This window comes from Dermacentor andersoni, chromosome 1 (genome assembly GCF_023375885.2).
Source record: "Dermacentor andersoni chromosome 1, qqDerAnde1_hic_scaffold, whole genome shotgun sequence".
Lineage (NCBI taxonomy): Eukaryota > Metazoa > Arthropoda > Arachnida > Ixodida > Ixodidae > Dermacentor > Dermacentor andersoni.
The window spans coordinates 250,721,672-250,739,685 of record NC_092814.1 but is presented as its reverse complement, the minus strand read 5'-3'; the positions used below and the strand labels follow the sequence as shown (position 1 = coordinate 250,739,685).

At 42.4% G+C, this 18,014-nt stretch overlaps 1 protein-coding gene across 1 annotated transcript in view; it reads right to left on the bottom strand.

The window, feature by feature from the left end:
• Positions 1 to 18,014, bottom strand: part of LOC126548445 (uncharacterized) — a 338,395-nt gene that overhangs the window by 93,407 nt on the left and 226,974 nt on the right. The window contains exons 37-38 of the mRNA XM_055063629.2: positions 9,483 to 17,627; positions 4,464 to 6,053 (exon numbers count right to left, since the gene is read on the bottom strand). Of these exons, the coding sequence (XP_054919604.1) occupies positions 4,464 to 6,053; positions 9,483 to 17,627 (9,735 nt within the window). The remainder of the gene's footprint in view (positions 1 to 4,463; positions 6,054 to 9,482; positions 17,628 to 18,014) is intronic.

Here is an 18,014-nt window from a genome sequence, read left to right as displayed (position 1 = left end):
AGGCAAGCAAAAATGCCATGATAATGGTGCTCCACAAGGGACTGACTGTACATTTTGAAACATATTGATGCTCTGAATAGCACATCCAGAACACGTCTATAAAATTTCCTTGAGGTGCTCTCAAACGGGTACCTTTCAAGTAAAAGAAAGTAGGCTGAAACTTGCAATTCAAACACGCTTGTCGCTATGTGGTTCATGTAAGCATAGCCAGTACAGGTTACATTGCAAATAAACAGCATGTTTCACCAAGCTTTGATTCCTTGCAACCCTAAGCCACAAGTTACACTTATATACACATGAAGTGAGAGACATGGCATTTACAAGTGAACACTACAGGCTTAGATATACAGATGAATGCCCACTTGGAGATGCACATGGTCGTAATCACAACAAAAAAATAAACTTTCATTGCATTTGCAATGTTGTCTTGTTGCCCTTGCAGTGTCTTCAAACCAGCAGCCATATACAGGGTGTCTACCAAGTTGACATTTTCAAATTCCCTGAGTTTTCCAGGTTTTCCCTGAGCACCTTTGCAAAATTTCCTGAATGAGCCAGAACTTTGTTTTATGTCAAGACAGGCTGACACAGTGTTGCCTGATGCTGTCACTCTCTTGTAAGCATGTTGAAACAAAAAAATGACTTAATCTAGTTTGAATAGTAAGGAATAATATCTATTTTATTTGAAAATAAAACAGAAGGAAGGTGTTAATAAAATGTACAGCTAAGAAATGGTAAAACCCATTCCAAACTGAGTCGAACATTTTCAAATACGAATGAAAAGGAAATGCATACATAAGTAAATATTTATGAATATGAGCTATTTCTATCAACTGATAGCAAGCTCATCGGTATGAGGCCTGAACTTTGCCACAACTAAGATCCTCTCTCAGCAGCTGGGAAGTCAACGTCAACTGTCCTGACATACTGTCAGCCCGTACACAACATCTAAGTGTTGCGTTTCACTGCTTTAAAGAGTTTATTTTGGTTTGGATGAGGGACACCTGCCATCTCAGCGTCAGCCAACACTTTGTTTATTTGAGCTCAAGCTCCTTCAAAGAGGCGGCGGCATGCTTCCTTTCCCGTTAATTCCTCACTGCGCCGGTCCTTTCTGTTCTCATCCTCCTTCTGCCATGCTTTCACCCCATGGATGATTTGAAGCATTCTCTTGGTCAGTTGTACAGTCAACGTCCGATTTTTTGGACTCCCTAGGGGCCGCAAAAACATTCGAAAAATCGGGCAGTTCGAAAAAAATGAATGCATGTCTTTAACTGCCCTTAAAGGCTAAAATTGCAACAGGCACGTCCGAAAAAGCTCTGAAGGCCTGCCAGTACACTTATTAGGCATATCGGTGCTCGTACTGTGACAGGAGACGGGGGTGCACGCGTGTATAAAATACATACTGTATCCCGTGACAATTGCCCCTTCCCACGCTTGTTATGCTTCATCGCATAACACTGCTGTACTGAGGTGAAGCTAACTTCCGGAGACTGGCATTACGCAACGCACTGTGCTTGCTCTGAGAGCTTCGAAGCCAATCGCGAAGATTACAAAGGCGGAGTCGGTGCCATTGCTGATAACGGCGAATTCTTTCAATGAAAAACACGGCACCGCACGGCAAGAAGCTTAATAGCGAACGTAGAAGCAGCTAGGCCTAACGCTGCCGCTGTGGTGGCTACGGCTGCCAGCGGATCTGCGTGCGAGAGTGCCGGTTCGAGGCGGCGAGATAATCAAAATGGCGGCGGTGGCGGCGGCTTTCATTAATGCCACTTCGGACCTGCAGTCAGGGCAATATACATTGACTATATGGCGTACGTGGTGGTGCCGCAATGCCGTGCGAATTATCGGGCATGTCCGAAAAAGCGGGCGTCTGGAAAATCGGTCGTTAATACTCTGGCAATACTTCGTGCCGATGACACGGCGTCAATGACGAAATGACGATTCGTTGAGATTCCTATGTTACTGGAGCCAGCATTACCACGACTTTCGTTCCATTTCAATAAAGTTACAGCTAATTTTCCCTGATAGAAGCACAAATTCCCTGAGTTTTCCCTGAGTTTTCCAGACTATTCAAATTCCCTGAGAATTCCCGGTTTTCCCGGTTTTCCCGGTTGGTAGACACCCTGCATATATTATTGGCACTAAAATTTTTCCAGATTCCAGACAACCCCCTAAGAAGCTGACATTCACTCCACCTAGGCACACAGGCTAGAGTAGGCAATTCTTTGTGCAACCTAAACAGTGCGCCACACATCTCATATTACCAGGCTGCTTGCCCAGCCTGCACAAAAATTTGAGTTTTGCACCTCTTGGCATCCCATAAACTGTTTTCACTTGTCGCCCAAAGGCACAGACAGTATTGAAAGGTTTCATTTAGCACCTGTGTATCAGTATGAAGCCTATTTATTGTTTACAATGAAGTTCCACAAGCTAGACACTGTCTCATAAAGCATAAGTAACCTGATGTGCCACTTTACAAGCTATTAATGGATAGCAAGACTGCAAGGCAGGCCTAGTTGGTTGAAGTTCAGCTTCAAAAAATTAGAACAAAAAACAGGACACAAAGACAGCCTTGTCCACAAATCAGTCATCCAATTTCTTCAGAGTTCTTTGTGTCCTGTCTTATTGTGCATTTAATATATCCCCAAGCTATTATGAGTAATATGATTTCTGTAGCAGCCCAAATTTCATAACACCAAGTTCCTTAAATTTGTGTGAACTGATGTAGTAGTCATAACCACTACTTTGAACACTGGAGTCTGAATGATTGTATTTTAAAATTTTACCCTTTTATAAACTGCAGTTCTAACTTTAGGACATTAGAAGTGTCAGCGACATAGGAAGCAAGCAATGAATCCAGCATAGTGGTACCAAACCACAGCCACAGTTGCATCCTGGTATACCTTTTACTTGCTACTGTCATCCTTTTCATCCTGTACAAGTATATACAGCAGTTTGATTTTGTGGAAACATACACACCAACTTTCCTGAAAAAATTTTAGCTTACAGCTGCAAGTAAGTACACCTTCAAATGTGGTGTGCAAGGAGGTGATTTTTGCAAGCCCGTCAATCTTGCAAACATTACTTTGCCAGGTGATTTTTGGGGAAAACAAATTCATTAAAAATCGCCTTTGGCAGACAGCACAATTTTGTCATATCAGCTGGATTACCCGATGAGGTGGGCATTAGTACTTGCACTACGAATCACAACATGACGTTAGCTAGTAAACAAGATTCCCCAATTAACTTTGTAATTATGCATTTTAGGTCATATACATCCCAATTTTGCAATAGAAGTAGAGAATAACAAGGACATGTATATTCATTTCATTTCTCGTAAGTTGCATGTGCACATTCTTTACTGTTGCTTAACTTCCTTTTAATTATTGCTTTTAATAATGTTCATTTTTTTAAAGTGTAACAGTATATATTCCCTTGGCGCTAATGTTATTCACCCGAATTTCAATGCGCTCGTAATGATTATGCATGTATGTAGATCTATTCATGCCCAGGGAAGTGGATATACATACCACATGTTGTATTAATGAAGCTACTTACGAAAGCTTATTGTTCGTATTGCGGATGTGTGCGATGCTGATGTTGCCTGGTGGTGGGCCCCTGGCCTCGTCAAGCTGTGTTTACAGCTTTCTTGCCAGGGTGGCCTTCAACACTGTACTTTGTACATGTTGTAAATAAACTTGACTTGACTTGACATCCATTTAGCAATAATCTAGCACTTAGCACCAATTTCGCAAAAGAAGCCATCAACGTCTATGGCAAAATGTACCAACATTCCTGTAGCACTTCTAAGCACTGTAGAAAATGAAGTGCTCATAAGTGTTAACTAAACCATCAGTATATTTCTTGTACTTCACAGTAGTTAAAGGCTTCGGAGTGAAACGACTACATACTTTTAACTTTATACTTATGGGAGCCACATGCTTTAAGATATTTGTGCCAAAACATAACAAAAAAATTATCTTTTTATATGTACTATATTGTTCCCATGCAATGCACCTGTGAACTTTATCCACAGGATAAACTCTGTAGTATCACTTATAATGCCATGCCTTTTCAGAAATAAAACTAGAACACAGATCCTGTTTGCATAACATGTGCCGACCACTCATTCTCACTCAAACATCAACATTGCTAAAAGAAAGCTGCCCCCATATCAGCAATAAAAATACCTAACTTACTTCCCTTATAATCCCCTATCACCTACTAGTTAAAACTCAACCATTACAGTATTTGAAAATTTTTTTTTGTTTTCTTGGTGAAAGCATCTATACCATCCTTAAACTTAAGCCGTGGTGAGATGCGTATAATAGATAAATTCAACACATGTCCAATAATCAAGAAGGCACTAAAAAAAGGATTATAACAGCATTCAGGCAAATCCATTCACTCCAAGCAGCTAAGAGAGCAGCAAACAAAAAACAATGACCAACAAAACAAAGTAGTACCTTCACCCAGTCCTGCAACTGTCAAGGCTGCTTCCCCTTGGGTTGGAGATGGTGCATCCAGGTCATCCTGGCTGAGTGCTCGTCCCAGCTTCAGCAACACTTTTTCCTTGGACTCAGGGTCATGAGGCGATAAAGGTGGACCTTCAGTGGTCATCATACATCGGTATTCTGGAATGATCGCAGCCTCGGGAACTAAGCCCGCAGGAGGGTATACAGCCACCCCTGAAGACTGCTCAGGGAAAAGTTGTGCCAAAAGCTCCGCTTCTTCGGGTGTAACTTCTCTTTTGGCTCCGATGCCTCCTTCTGCAGTAAGAACATCCTTGAGCCGGTAATCCATTTTGGGCTTTTCTATGTCACCAAACATCTTGTCAAGATCATCCGCCGAGAGTTCTGGCTTTGATGAGCCTGATGCTGTGGCTGATGTCACAACAGATGTAGTAGTACATACTATTGTCTCTGGTCCAGAAATCTCTCTTCGAACAATGGCTGTCTTTGCCTCCATTGGCTTTCCAGCTGCACTTTCTGCAAAGTGCATGGAGCCTGAAGTGCTTGACGGCAGGTGCTCTGTGGCAGCAGTTTCTTTCCCTGGTGAAGAACTAGAGCGCTTTGTAATTGACACAACTTCAACCGAACCATCTGGAAGCTTTTTCACTTCGCGTGTCGTCACAGCTGATGGATCATCACTGGACAAGCCCTTTGCGAATTCACCCATTTTTGCAAATAAGCTGCTTGCTGTACTTCCAAGTTCCTCAGCCCTTTGCTCAATGTGCTCAGTGACTTGCTGAACACCATCAGATGTTGTTGTCACTAGTCGCCTGATGATGGTTGGTTTACCATCAACAACAGTCGTTTCAATCCTCCGAGAAATAGTTCCATCTGATCCATCCCCAGCAATGTCAGGGGCAAAGGGTACATCACCAGCTTCCCTTCTGATGACCTGTACCACTTCAACATGTCCTTCTGGGGTCTCTTTAACTTGTCGCTTTACTACAGCTGATGGATCCTTGGCCAGCTCAGCTTCCCATGGAAGTGATGGATCCACCATTCTTGACCTCGATTCAGCGGAATGCTTGTCTTCGGGAAGTTTACCGACAACATGCTTGGTAACTTTGACGACTTCAACAACACCACCAGGTACTTCTTTTATCTCTCTTGTCATGTGCGTTGGTGGAAATTCTTCTTTACTACCAGTGGCAGTTTCAAATGATGCTGGCTTTAATGATACTTTTGTTCCATCCTGCTCAATGTGTTTGCTTTCAGAGGGTTTGGCTACATCATGTTTTGTAACTTCGATGACTTCAACAATGCCACCTGGTGTTTCCTTTAACTCTCGCTTTGGTGTTGACGGGGACTCTTCATCTGAACTCTTTGACTTTGAGCCACGTGGAAATATTTTCTTGGGAATTTTTGACACTTTTGACAGGAGACCAGGGCTTGATGGCTTCGAAACTTCATGAGTGGTTACTTCGATGACTTCAACGACACCACCCGGGGTTTCTTTAGTTTCTCGTCGTTCCATGGTGGGCAGCTCCATTCCTGGCAGCATAACGTCAGCACCTTGAGTTGCCCCATCAGGAACATGCTCTCCCACTGCAACAAATATTCTTGGTTCTTCAACCCACTCCCCTGTAGCAAGACTCATATTTTCTGACAATGTTGGTGGTTCACTTGTGTTGCCACAATGGTATAGTGCTTGCGCAGCCATTTTTGACTTTGCCTGAGGGAGGGTATTATTATGTGGCCTCTTAACATCATGTGCAGTGACCTGAACAACTTCTACAAAACATTGAGGTATTTCTACAACCTTCCTTCTTGCAGGAACTGTTTGTGATTCAACATCCAGCCTTTGCTCATGATGGTCATGGGGTGGGATCTTTATCGCAGCACTTTCTTCACTCCTAAACAGTTTCGATGACTTCTGTATTTCATGCTTTGTCACATGCACAACATCACTTAATGTTGCGAGATCCCCCTCAAGAATGCCGGCTCTGCCATCAAAAGGAAACAGTTCTGACATTTTCTCATCACGATATTGAAGCATGCCCTCTTGTATATTAGGAATAATGTGAGCAGTAACCTCAATGACTTTCACAAAGCCACTAGGAATCTGAAAATCACCTGTTTTGACTCCCAGTGGCGATTTGGCACTGCGTACACATTGCTTAGTTTCCTGAACCTCCTCTGACTCCTTACCAAAAGATCCCCTTTGCATTTTTGGCAATTCTTTTTCGGCTGTAAATATATGAGTTGTTTCGGATGGAATAAAATGTCCATCAATGACGTTCGGTTTATTGTCAAATATTTTTTTAGAAACTTTGCCAATCTTATCAAAAGACACAAAATCTAGTGCTTTTCCAACTTTTTGAGAGTCACTTTCTTCTACAACACACTTCTCAGAGGGCTTTTGAAAGTCAACATTTCCTTGCCTAAACCCATGTTGTTCATACAAGTTGCTTCTGTGAAGATGCACGGGGAAATCACCCTGGGTTGCATCAGTAGGCTTTTCAGGTTCCTGTATAACTGAGAAATCTTCATAAAAAAATGGAGATGGTCTATATACTGATATAAGAGTCTCTGAAGTACAAGTGACTGGTGTGAATGGCATAAGCCCTTCCTTTGTGAGCAAGCTTTCCTTTGTAGGTTTTGATGTGTCACTATCAACAATATCAAGTACTTCTGCAAGATGGTCCTGCTTTGCCTTCTGCACATTTGAACCAGTTACAGTTGTGCCAATATTGTCAGCAGACATACTTGTAACAACTTCTGCCTTCCTCATTTCTGGTTCTTTTCCAGCCAACTTGTGAGGTTCAGGCATGCTCACACAAGATGTTACATTATGAAGCTCTGTGACATTTGTAACCAACATTTCTGTTGAAGGTGAAATATAAATTTCATTTTTTGGTACTGAATCAGCAAAATATGAAAGCTGCCTCCCTGCTTCATGTTTTTGTAAAGCCTTACTATGTCTTTCTGTCTCAGACATCTTGAGAGAAACACCTTCAGTGGAAATAGTTGCAGCTTCACAGGTCGCCCTAACTCTAGAATTATGGGACGAGGTTTCCTCCTCAACATTTAATGTTATATTAGTACCTGATTTGGTACTTTCCTGAACAGGCAGATGAGCAGCTCCATGGAACATTCTCACAAACTTATGAGATACTTTCTGTCCAAAAGGAGTAACATTATGGTCTGCTACCTGCTTTTCTGAAATGGCTGTTGTTGATCCAGGTATCCTAATTTCAGAATTTTCACCAACTACACTATGTTTACCCATAAAAATTTCATTCTTGGAAACCTGTGAAAGTATTTTCTTAGGCGACTTGGTGATTTCTGAAGCAATACTATCAAATGATAAATTATTGTGTTGTGGAGGACTCAATTCAACCGATGTTTTTCTAAACTTAAGACCTCTAGCAGGAATGTTTGCTTTAGACTGGGAAAAACCAACCATTCCCGATTGCCCTGAAAATTTGGTGCAATCTTTAAAGGATGACCCCGAAGTAGAAACATGTTGGTTACTGCCTTCTGTAGGTACTGACACATCAGCAGGGACGTCTGTTTTACAGCCACGAGAGAATATCTTCTTAGGGAACTTAGCCATTTTTGACATGAGCCCACTTTTTGCTTTCTTACCATGCTCAAGAACAATAACACCTAACTCTGCTTCGACACCTTTTGGTAAGTCAACATCCTGCTTTCCTGTGGACAATGGACCCTGAACTGCATACTCAGGATGTTTTTTCTTCTTAACACTCAAGTTCAACTGTTTTCTTTCATCATGCTTTTGTGCATGAGCGCCCTTCTCTGGTGATAAAAAGTCCCACTCCAAATCAGCCTTTTCAAGAGCATCTAGGCCCACCTTTACGTTGCCACTTGTTTCAGAAAGTTTAACGCCATTTCCAGTAGGAGCAGTTAATGGCTCTCCAATGGAAATACTACCCTTTGAACCATAAGAAAAACTTTTTTTCGGCAGCTCAGTCACGTTGGGCATGAAACTTTCATATTGCTGTTTGCGATGTTCTACCGTGCTTATCTCAGCTGCTATGCTAGTGCCCTCCGGCAATTCGAAACTACATAATTTTTTATCAGATTTCATATCAAAATCTGCTCCAGCTTTTGTAGGGCTTTGGATACTGTCAGTCAAAGGTACTTTTAATTCAGGCATATAAGCATAACCACATTTATCAGTTCCTGATGCGTCTGTTAGTGGAGTACTTTGCGTACAAATGTGTGAAAACATAGTTTCTGAGGCTTGTACTGTCTTTAATGAAAGTCTTTCATCTGATCTTTCTGCAAATTCTGAACTGCTCATTCCAGAAGTCCTATTACATTGCCCAATAATGTTTTCTTTTGGCAGTGACACATCAAGACTTACACCAAGCACCTCTGGAACCTTCACAGTGACATTACCTTGCATTTCTACATCAGACACATTAGTGTCAATGCCATGAATTTTCAGCGACTCTTCAGTCCTTACATTTCCCTCAGAACCCCGCAGCAGTGTTTCTTTTGAAAGTTTATTTGCATCAGCCAGAGGTTGTAGATATTTCTCAGGCAATACAGCTTTCATATTTGATTGCAACTTTAGCTGTTCAGGACCCTCAGTCAATACGTGAAGTTTTTTTTCTGTTCCAGATATCTCAACATGCATGCCTTCATGAATTCCCAATGGCCCTTCAGTTGACACGCTGCCCTGAGAAAAGTCAGGTAGCATCACTTTAAGAACTTCATGTACTCCAGACTTAATCTCATCTGATGGCACCCTGAATTCTGGACAGCTTCTGTCAACTGGCATATTATGTTTTTCTACTAAACCACTAGAAATCTCAACATCAGACACCAAGATGTTAACATGATCTATTTTTTTCTCTTGAGCATCTATATTAGGTACGTTGAGATGGCCACATATAATAGCACCTGACAGTCCTTCACATGAAATGGCAGGCTTAGAACTGCTAGGAAACATCCTCTTGGGCAAATTGGCCATTTTTGATATAAAACCTTTCACTGAATGCTTACCTAGTTCTGAGGTGCTTATTTCAACCATTCCTTTGCTCCCTTCTGGCAGCTGCACAGTAACGTCTTTTTCATAAACTGAAACACTGACATCTGCTTCAGGCCTTTTGATGGTCTTGGCATGGGTCTGTAGCTGCACTCCCAAGTCGGGCATCTTGATGTCAGTAGCCTCAGCTGGTGTTGAATGCTCATCAGTTGAACTGCTACCTTTGGAACCATGGTGAAACATCTTCTTGGGAAGCTTGGCCATTTTTGACATGAAACCTTTATCAGGCGCTTTCCCAGTTTCTGAAAAATCAATTTCTAACTTTCCTGCAACACCTTCTGAAGTGTCGGCAAAACTATCCCCTGCAGGAATTCTAATGTCTGCACTTGCTTCAGGCTTCGATGGAAGCTTGGCTTCTATCTTCATTGTTGCTTCAGTGTGAGGGATGTCAACATGAGCACCTTCAGCAGTTACCATAGGCTCTTCAAAGGAAGTCTCAGCCTTTTTACCATGAGAGAGTAGCTTTTTAGGCAACTTGGAGATTTTCGACACGAAACCTGCATCTGACGGCTTTCCAACTTCTGGTGGTGTCACCTCAACTTTACCTTCAATGCCACCTGACAAGTTCAACATAACTTCACTCTCAGGCAACAAAATGTTTGCTTCTGCTACAGGCCTTTCAGGATCTTTTACTTGCAAGTTTAGGTGAGCTTCAGGCATATTGGCAGGAACATCACTGACAACTTCTGGAGCCTCTTCAAGAGATACTTCTCCCTTGGAGCTGTGAGGAAACATCTTTTTTGGGAGTTTAGCCATCTTTGACATGAACCCACTATCTGAAGGCTTCTCTACCTCTGCAAGATCTATTTCAACTTTTCCTTCCATACCTTCTGCTAAATCCATATTGACATTTCTCTCTTTCAACACATCCCCCTGAATCATTTCAGGACCTTTTACATCTACTTCTAAATCAGCTTCTGGCAGCTTTACTTGAACATCCCCAACCAACCCAGAGGTGTACTCAATGGAATCTTTTCCTTTAGGGCTCTGCGAAAACATTTTTGCCATAAATCCTCTGCCTGTTGGCTTCTCAAGTTCTGGAGTTGTTATTCCGAATTTCCCTTCAATACCCTCTGGTACAGCTGCAGAAACTTCAGGCACTAAAACATCCACATCTACTTCAGGCCTTTCATGACCCTTTGTATCCACCTTTAGGCGAGCTTCAGGCATTTTCACCTGAACACCACTATCAACTTCTGGTACCTCTTCAACAGATGCACTTCCCTTTGAGCCATGAGGGAACATTTTCTTGGGAAGTTTCACCATCTTTGACATAAATCCTCTGTCAAATTGCTTGCCAATGTCTGGAGCAGATATTTCAACTTTTCCCTCAACACTCTCCGACAAGTCAACAGCCACATTTTTAGCAGGCAGAACAACATCACCCTGTATGTCAGGTCTCTCGGGACTTTTAACATCCACCTTCAGGCGAACTTCAGGCATTTTTGCCTGAATATCGCCAACATTATCAGGTGCCCCTTCAACAGAAACACTTCCCTTGGAGCCATGAGGAAACATTTTCTTGGGAAGCTTAGCCATCTTTGCCATAAAGCCTCCATCAGTTGGTTTGCCAATTTCTGGAGCTGATATTTCAACTTTCCCCTCAATGCCTTCTGGCAAATCGACACCAGCTGTTTTATCAGGCATTCCAATGTCAGCTTCAACACATGGTTTTTCAAGACCTTTCACATCCATTTCTAGGTGAGCTTCAGGCATTTTTGCATGAGCATCGCCAAACTCTGGTGCCCCTTCAACAGAAATACTACCTTCCTTTGAGCCATGAGGAAACATTTTCTTAGGAAGCTTGGCCATCTTTGCCATAAAGCCTCCATCTGTTGGTCTGCCAATTTCTGGAGCTGATATACCAACTTTTCCCTCAATGCCTTCTGACAAATCAACACCCACTGTCTCACCTGGTATTCCAATGTCAGCTTCAAGGCCTGGCTTTTCAAGACCTTTCCCTTCTAATTTTATGTAAGCTTCAGGCATTTTTCCATGAACATCACCAATTGCTCCTGCCCCTTCAACAGAAATACTACCTTCGTTTGAGCCATGAGGAAACATTTTCTTAGGAAGCTTGGCCATCTTTGCCATAAAGCCTCCATCCATTGGTTCGCCAATTTCTGCACCTGACATTTCAACTTTTCCCTCAATGCTTTCTGGCAAATCAACACCCACTGTCTTATCTGATATTCCAATGTGAGCTTCAAGACATGGCTTTTCAAGACCTTTAACATCCACTTCTAGGTGAGCTTCAGGCACTTTTGCATGAACATCACCTATTTCTGGTGCCCCTTCAACAGAAACACTACTCTCTTTTGAGCCATGAGGAAACATTTTCTTAGGAAGCTTGGTGATCTTTGCCATAAAGCCTCCATCTGTTGGTTTGCCAATTTCTGGACCTGACATTTCAACTTTTCCCTCAATGCCTTCTGGTAGATCAATATGCACTGTCTTATCTGATATTCCTACATCAGCTTCAAGGCCTGGCTTTTCAAGACCTCTCCCTTCTATTTTTAGCTGAGCTTCAGGCATTTTTGCATGAACATCTCCAATTTCTGGTGCCCCTTCAACAGAAATACTACTTTCCTTTAAGCCATGAGGAAACATCTTCTTGGGAAGCTTGGCCATCTTTGATATAAAGCCTCCATCTAATGGTTTACCAATTTCTGGAGTTCCTATTTCAAATTTTCCATCAATGCCTTCAGGCACATTAACTGCCACTTTCTTATTAGGCAGCCCAATGTCACCTTCAAAGCCTGGCTTTTCAGGACCTTTCAATTCCATTTTCAGGTGAGCTTCAGGCACTTTTACCTGAACCTCGCTTGCAACTTCTGGTGCCTCTTCAATTGTAACATTTCCTTTTGCACCATGAGGAAACATTTTCTTGGGAAGCTTGGCCATCTTTGACATAAATCCTCTATCTGAAGGTTTGCCAATTTCTGGAGTGGATATCTCAACTTTTGCTTCCATGCCCTCTGGGAAGTCAACGACCACTTTCTTATCGGGCAATGCAATCTCAGCTTCAGGTTTTTCAGGACCTTTTATATCAACCTCAAGGTGAGATTCAGGCATCTTTACCTGAATGTCACCAACACCATCAGGTGCCCCTTCAACAGAAACACTTCCCTTCGAGCCATGAGGAAACATTTTCTTGGGGAACTTGGCCATCTTTGACATAAATCCTCTATCTGAAGGTTTGCCAATTTCTGGAGTGGATATCTCAACTTTTGCTTCCATGCCCTCTGGGAAGTCAACGACCACTTTCTTATCGGGCAATGCAATCTCAGCTTCAGCTTTTTCAGGACCTTTTATATCAACCTCAAGGTGAGATTCAGGCATCTTTACCTGAATGTCACCAACACCATCAGGTGCCCCTTCAACAGAAACACTTCCCTTCGAGCCATGAGGAAACATTTTCTTGGGGAACTTGGCCATCTTTGACATAAATCCTCCGTCTGATAATTCTGGGATTTCGGGAGTGGATATCCCAATTTTTCCATCAACACCTTCTGGAAAGTCCACGGCCACCATCTTTTCAGGAAGTTCAATGTCAGCTTCTGATTCTGACTCTTCAGGACCTTTCACATTCATTTTAAGCTGAGCTTCAGGCATCTTTACCGGAACTTCACTGATGGCTTCTGGTGCTTCAATTGTAACACTTCCTTTTGAACCATGAGGTAGCATTTTCTTGGGAAGTTTGGCCATCTTTGACATAAAGCCTACATCTGATGCTTTGCCTATTTCTGGAGTGGATATTTCAACTTTCCCTTCCATGCTATCTGGCATGCCAACAGCCACATTTTTATCAGGCAGTGCAATCTCACCTTCTACTTCAGGCTTTCCAAGATCTCTTATATCTGCCGTAAGGTGTGCCTCAGGCATTTTCACGTGAATATCACCGACACTTTCAGGTGCCCCTTCAATAAAAACACTTCCTTTTGAGCCATGGGGAAACATTTTTTTGGGAAGTTTGGCCATCTTTGACATAAAGCCTCCATCTGATGGTCTGCCAACTTCAGGAGTGGGCATATTACCTTTTCTCTCAAGTGTTTCTGGCAAGTCAACAGCTGCAGTCTTACCAGGCAGTCCAATGTCGCCCTCCACTTCAGGTCTTTCAAAACCTTTTATGTCCATCTTGAGGTGAGTTTCAGGCATCCTCATTTGAACATCACCAATAACTTCAGGCGTACCTTCAACAGAAACACTTCCCTTAGAGCCATGGGGAAACATTTTCTTCGGAAGTTTTGCCATCTTTGACATAAAGCCACCATCTGATGGTTTACCCATTTCTGGTGTTGAAGTCTCAACTTTTCCTTCAAAGCCTTCTGGTAAGTGAACATCCACTTTCTTAGCTGGTAGTGCAATGTGACCTTCAACTTCAGGCTTTCCAAGACCTTTAACATCCATCTTAAGATGAGGTTCAGGCATTCTTACTTGAACATCACCAACACCTTCTGGAGCTCCTTCAACAGAAATACTTCCCTTTGAGCCATGGGGAAACATCTTCTTAGGAAGTTTGGCCATCTTTGACATAAAGCCTTTATCTGAAGGTTTGGCAATTTCTGGGGCTGGTATTTCAATTTTTCCTTCTATGCCTTCTGGCAAGTCAACTGCCACTTTCATATCAGGCAGTGCTATGTCACCTTCTATATCTGGCTTTTCAGGTTCTTTTACATCCATATTAAAGTGAGGCTCAGACATTTTCACCTGTGCATCAACACCTTCAGGAGCTCCTTCAACAGAAATACCTCCCTTTGACCCATGAGGAAACATTTTCTTAGGAAACTTGGCCATCTTTGACATAAAAGATCTATCTGATGGTTTCCCCATTTCTGGAGTTGATAATTCAACTTTTCCTTCAGTGCCTTCTGGCAAGTCAACAGCCACTTTCATATCAGGCAGTGTTATGTCACCTTCTATATCTGGCTTTTTAGGTCCTTTTACATCCACTTTAAGGTGAGGCTCAGGCATTTTTTCCTGAACATCAATGTCTTCAGGAGCTCCTTCAACAGAAACACTTCCCTTCGAGCCTTGAGGAAATATTTTCTTAGGAATCTTGGCCATCTTTGACATGAAGCTTTCATCCGACATTTTGCCAATTTCTGGAGTTGACATTTCAACTTGTCCTTCCATGCCTTCAGGCACGTCAACAGCCATTTTTTTACTTGGCAAGGCAATGCCACCTTCTGCTTCTGGTATTTCAAAACTTTTCGTATCTATTCTCAGGTGAGCTTCCGGCATTCTCATTTGTATATCACCAACATCTTCTGACGTTTCCTCGAGAGAAACGCTACCTTTTGAGCTATGAGGAAACATTTTCTTGGGTAGCTTGGCCATCTTTGCCATAAAGCCTCCATCTGATGGCTTACTGACACCAGGATGCGATATTTCTACCCTGCCTTCGAAGCTCTCTGGTATTTCTACAGAAACTCCTTTTCCAGGCAATTCATCAAAATCTGCTTGAGGTTTGTCGGGAATATTTGCCCTTATACCAAGTTCATCTTGTGTTTTTGGAACAACATGAACATCAATAGGTGCTGCTGCTAAGTCCCGAACTGAAGTTTCAACTTTTGTACCTTGAGGAAGCACCTGCTTTGGTATTTTAGTGACTTTAGACATGAAGTCATCTTCAGCTGATTTGCCCAGTTTGTCCAAACTTGCGTCAGTATGTCCTTCAGCACTACCAGGCAGATCTGCTGTCACTTTCTTAGCGAGTAATGTGACATCAAGCTTTGTTTCAGGCATTTCAGAGCCTTTACCGCTTGTTTTTAACTCCAATTCTTGCTGCGACAACTCAATGTCAACACCTTTAGTAACAACTGATGGCCCTTCTACTGAAACACCAGACTTGGAATCATGCGAGAACATCTTTCTTGGCAGCTTAGTCATCTTTGATATGAAGCTTTTCTCAGATGGCATAGATGGGTCTTCAGCACTCATTTCGATGCTCCCCTCTACATCTTCTGGCATGCTGGCCCCGATTTCTCTTGGTATTATGTCAGATACCATTATCTCTTGATCTCTGTCTAGTGTAAGCTGTGTTTCAGGAACAGAAACATGGATACCATCAGCCGATACTGATGGCTCTTCTACTGAAACTTCACCTTTGAAACCATGAGGAAACATTTTTCGAGGAAATCTTGCCATTTTTGTCATGAAACCACTCTTTGTTGTTTTGCCATGCTCAGGAGTACCTATCTCGATGGTGTCTTCTGCTTTGTCAGGCCATTCAACAGTGGTTTCCCTGGAGGTGAGTGACAGCTCAATATCTGAACTCTGAATATCTGGATGTTTTCCTTCAACAGTAAGCAGTGACTCTCTTGGCTGTGACTTGACTTCTCTAATGTCAATGTCTACCATGGGCTCTCCAACGGAACCTTCCACTTCGAAACCAGAAGGGAAAGACGTTTTAATGCTTTCATTCTGCTTTTTGAATTTGATGTCTGGTAACCCTGGTTTGTCTGCCTTTTTAATACCAATATCCACTCCAGCAGGCAGTGATGTATCACTGCCAATATCTAAATCAACAGAAGCTGACAGTTTTTGAGTATCTGCCTGTTTGACCTTAATGCCTTTTTCTTTTTTCTTAAAGGTAGTATCCCCTTTTGGCTCCTTTTTCAGTTTTTGCTTTGATGAAGGGAGATTTTCACTTGCTGATGAAGGTTCGTCTTCAGATGAACTGGTCTTTGAACTACGTGGAAACATCTTTTTTGGAATTTTAGCTATTCTTGAAAAGAATCTGCCATCCGGTTCTTTAACTATGTCATCTGCATCTGTTTCCAAGCCTTCCCCATCCTTTGCTAGTGCATCCTTTGTCCCTTTTGTAGTAAATTTAGATGTGTCTACTTCAACATCCACACTTTTTATTTCGTGTAAGGGCTTTTTTGAAGGCTTTTCACTGGCTTTAGGTAACGTGGCAGACTTTGGAAGCTTTCCAGACTTCTTTTTAGCAATAGGACTGCTCTCAGAAATTGATGATGGCTCTTCATCAGAAGCACTAGCTTTACCACTGCGTGGAAACATTTTCTTAGGGAGTTTAGCCATTTTTGAAAGGAAACCAGTATCCATTGATTTGCCGTCAGAGCCAGAAAGCTCAACATCCTTGTCTAAAGCCATGGGAACGTCCTTCAAGTCTTTCTTCCTCTGCTTCACTGGACTTGTTTCTTTTTGTTCTTTACGTTTCTTTTCAGCCTCACTAGTGTCACTTGACACATCTTTCAGGCCCATGGCCACATCAGGAACCTCAACTTCAGAACTAGGAAGCCTCCTTCTATCTTTATCTCCAGAGCTGCCTTTCCCCTCTGGACTTTTACTGCTTCTTTGTCGCTTAATATGGACTATTTCAACAATTTTACCAGGAGTTTCTTTTACAATTTTCTCCACTTTCTCTACAATAGTACCTTCAGGACTTTCTTGTACTCGCTTCTCTTGTTCCTGTACTGAAATATCTGCCCCAAGTGACCCATTTTCTCCAGTTTTGGTTAGATCAGGAGACAAAGAACGCTCCTTGCTCCTTCTTTTGAAAGAGGATGTTTTTGCAATATCTTTCTTAGGTGTCACATCTTTCTCAGGCAATGCGCTTCCAGCATAACCTGCTGTGGTTGCATTAGTTGGTGGAGTGTATGTATCCCTCAACCTGGGTAAAGTGTAGTCAGGGCCTGGAGGACTAGGGCTCTTTTCTTTCTTATCTTTCTTCTTTTCTTTTTTCAGCTTGCCATCAGCAGCTGGCTCTTTGGAGGCATCTACAGCCTCTCTGATGCTTGAGACAGTCATGGCATCAGTGGTACTGGTGAAGTCCCTTTCAGGTGTGACACTGTCCCTGATCCTAGGTAGGCTGTAGTCGGGCCCTTGAGGTTTGGGGCTCTTCTCCCTCTTGCTTTTCTTCTTTGGGTCTCGAGGAGGAGCTGTAGGGCCTGTCTCTAAGGCTGCCTGCTGAGTGACCTCTGTAGAATCAGTCTTCAAGACAGGCTCTTCTTCAAAAGTCTCTTCGACAGCCATCCGGGCAGCTGCCTTCTCCTTTGAACTTCCTTGCACAATGCGACCAATTGCCGCTGATATTGGAGATCCTTTCCCGACTCCTGGAATGGCCTTGCTGGTTCCTGTCCCCATAGACATTTTAAAAAGTCATCCCCAGCCACAAGCTGACCGGCTTAATTGAAGCACTAGCAATGTGCCATTAGATGCATCTAAAAGTACAAAATTTCACATCCAATCTATTCAAGCAATATGTTACAAGCCCAGCTACAAAAGTTGGTCAAAGGTGATATCTTCCAAATTCTGCATAAGTTAATCATGAATTAAACTGACACATCCTGTTACAGCCTAACATTCTGCACACTATAAAGACATTTAATTATAGACTTTTCATGAATCCAAGAATCTTCACTTCTGTTAAAAAATTTATTTCTGTCCTATGTACACTAAGCTCATGCTGAAGATATTAAATAAAGGCAAGTTTGTTTACAAGACATGCTTATACATATAGA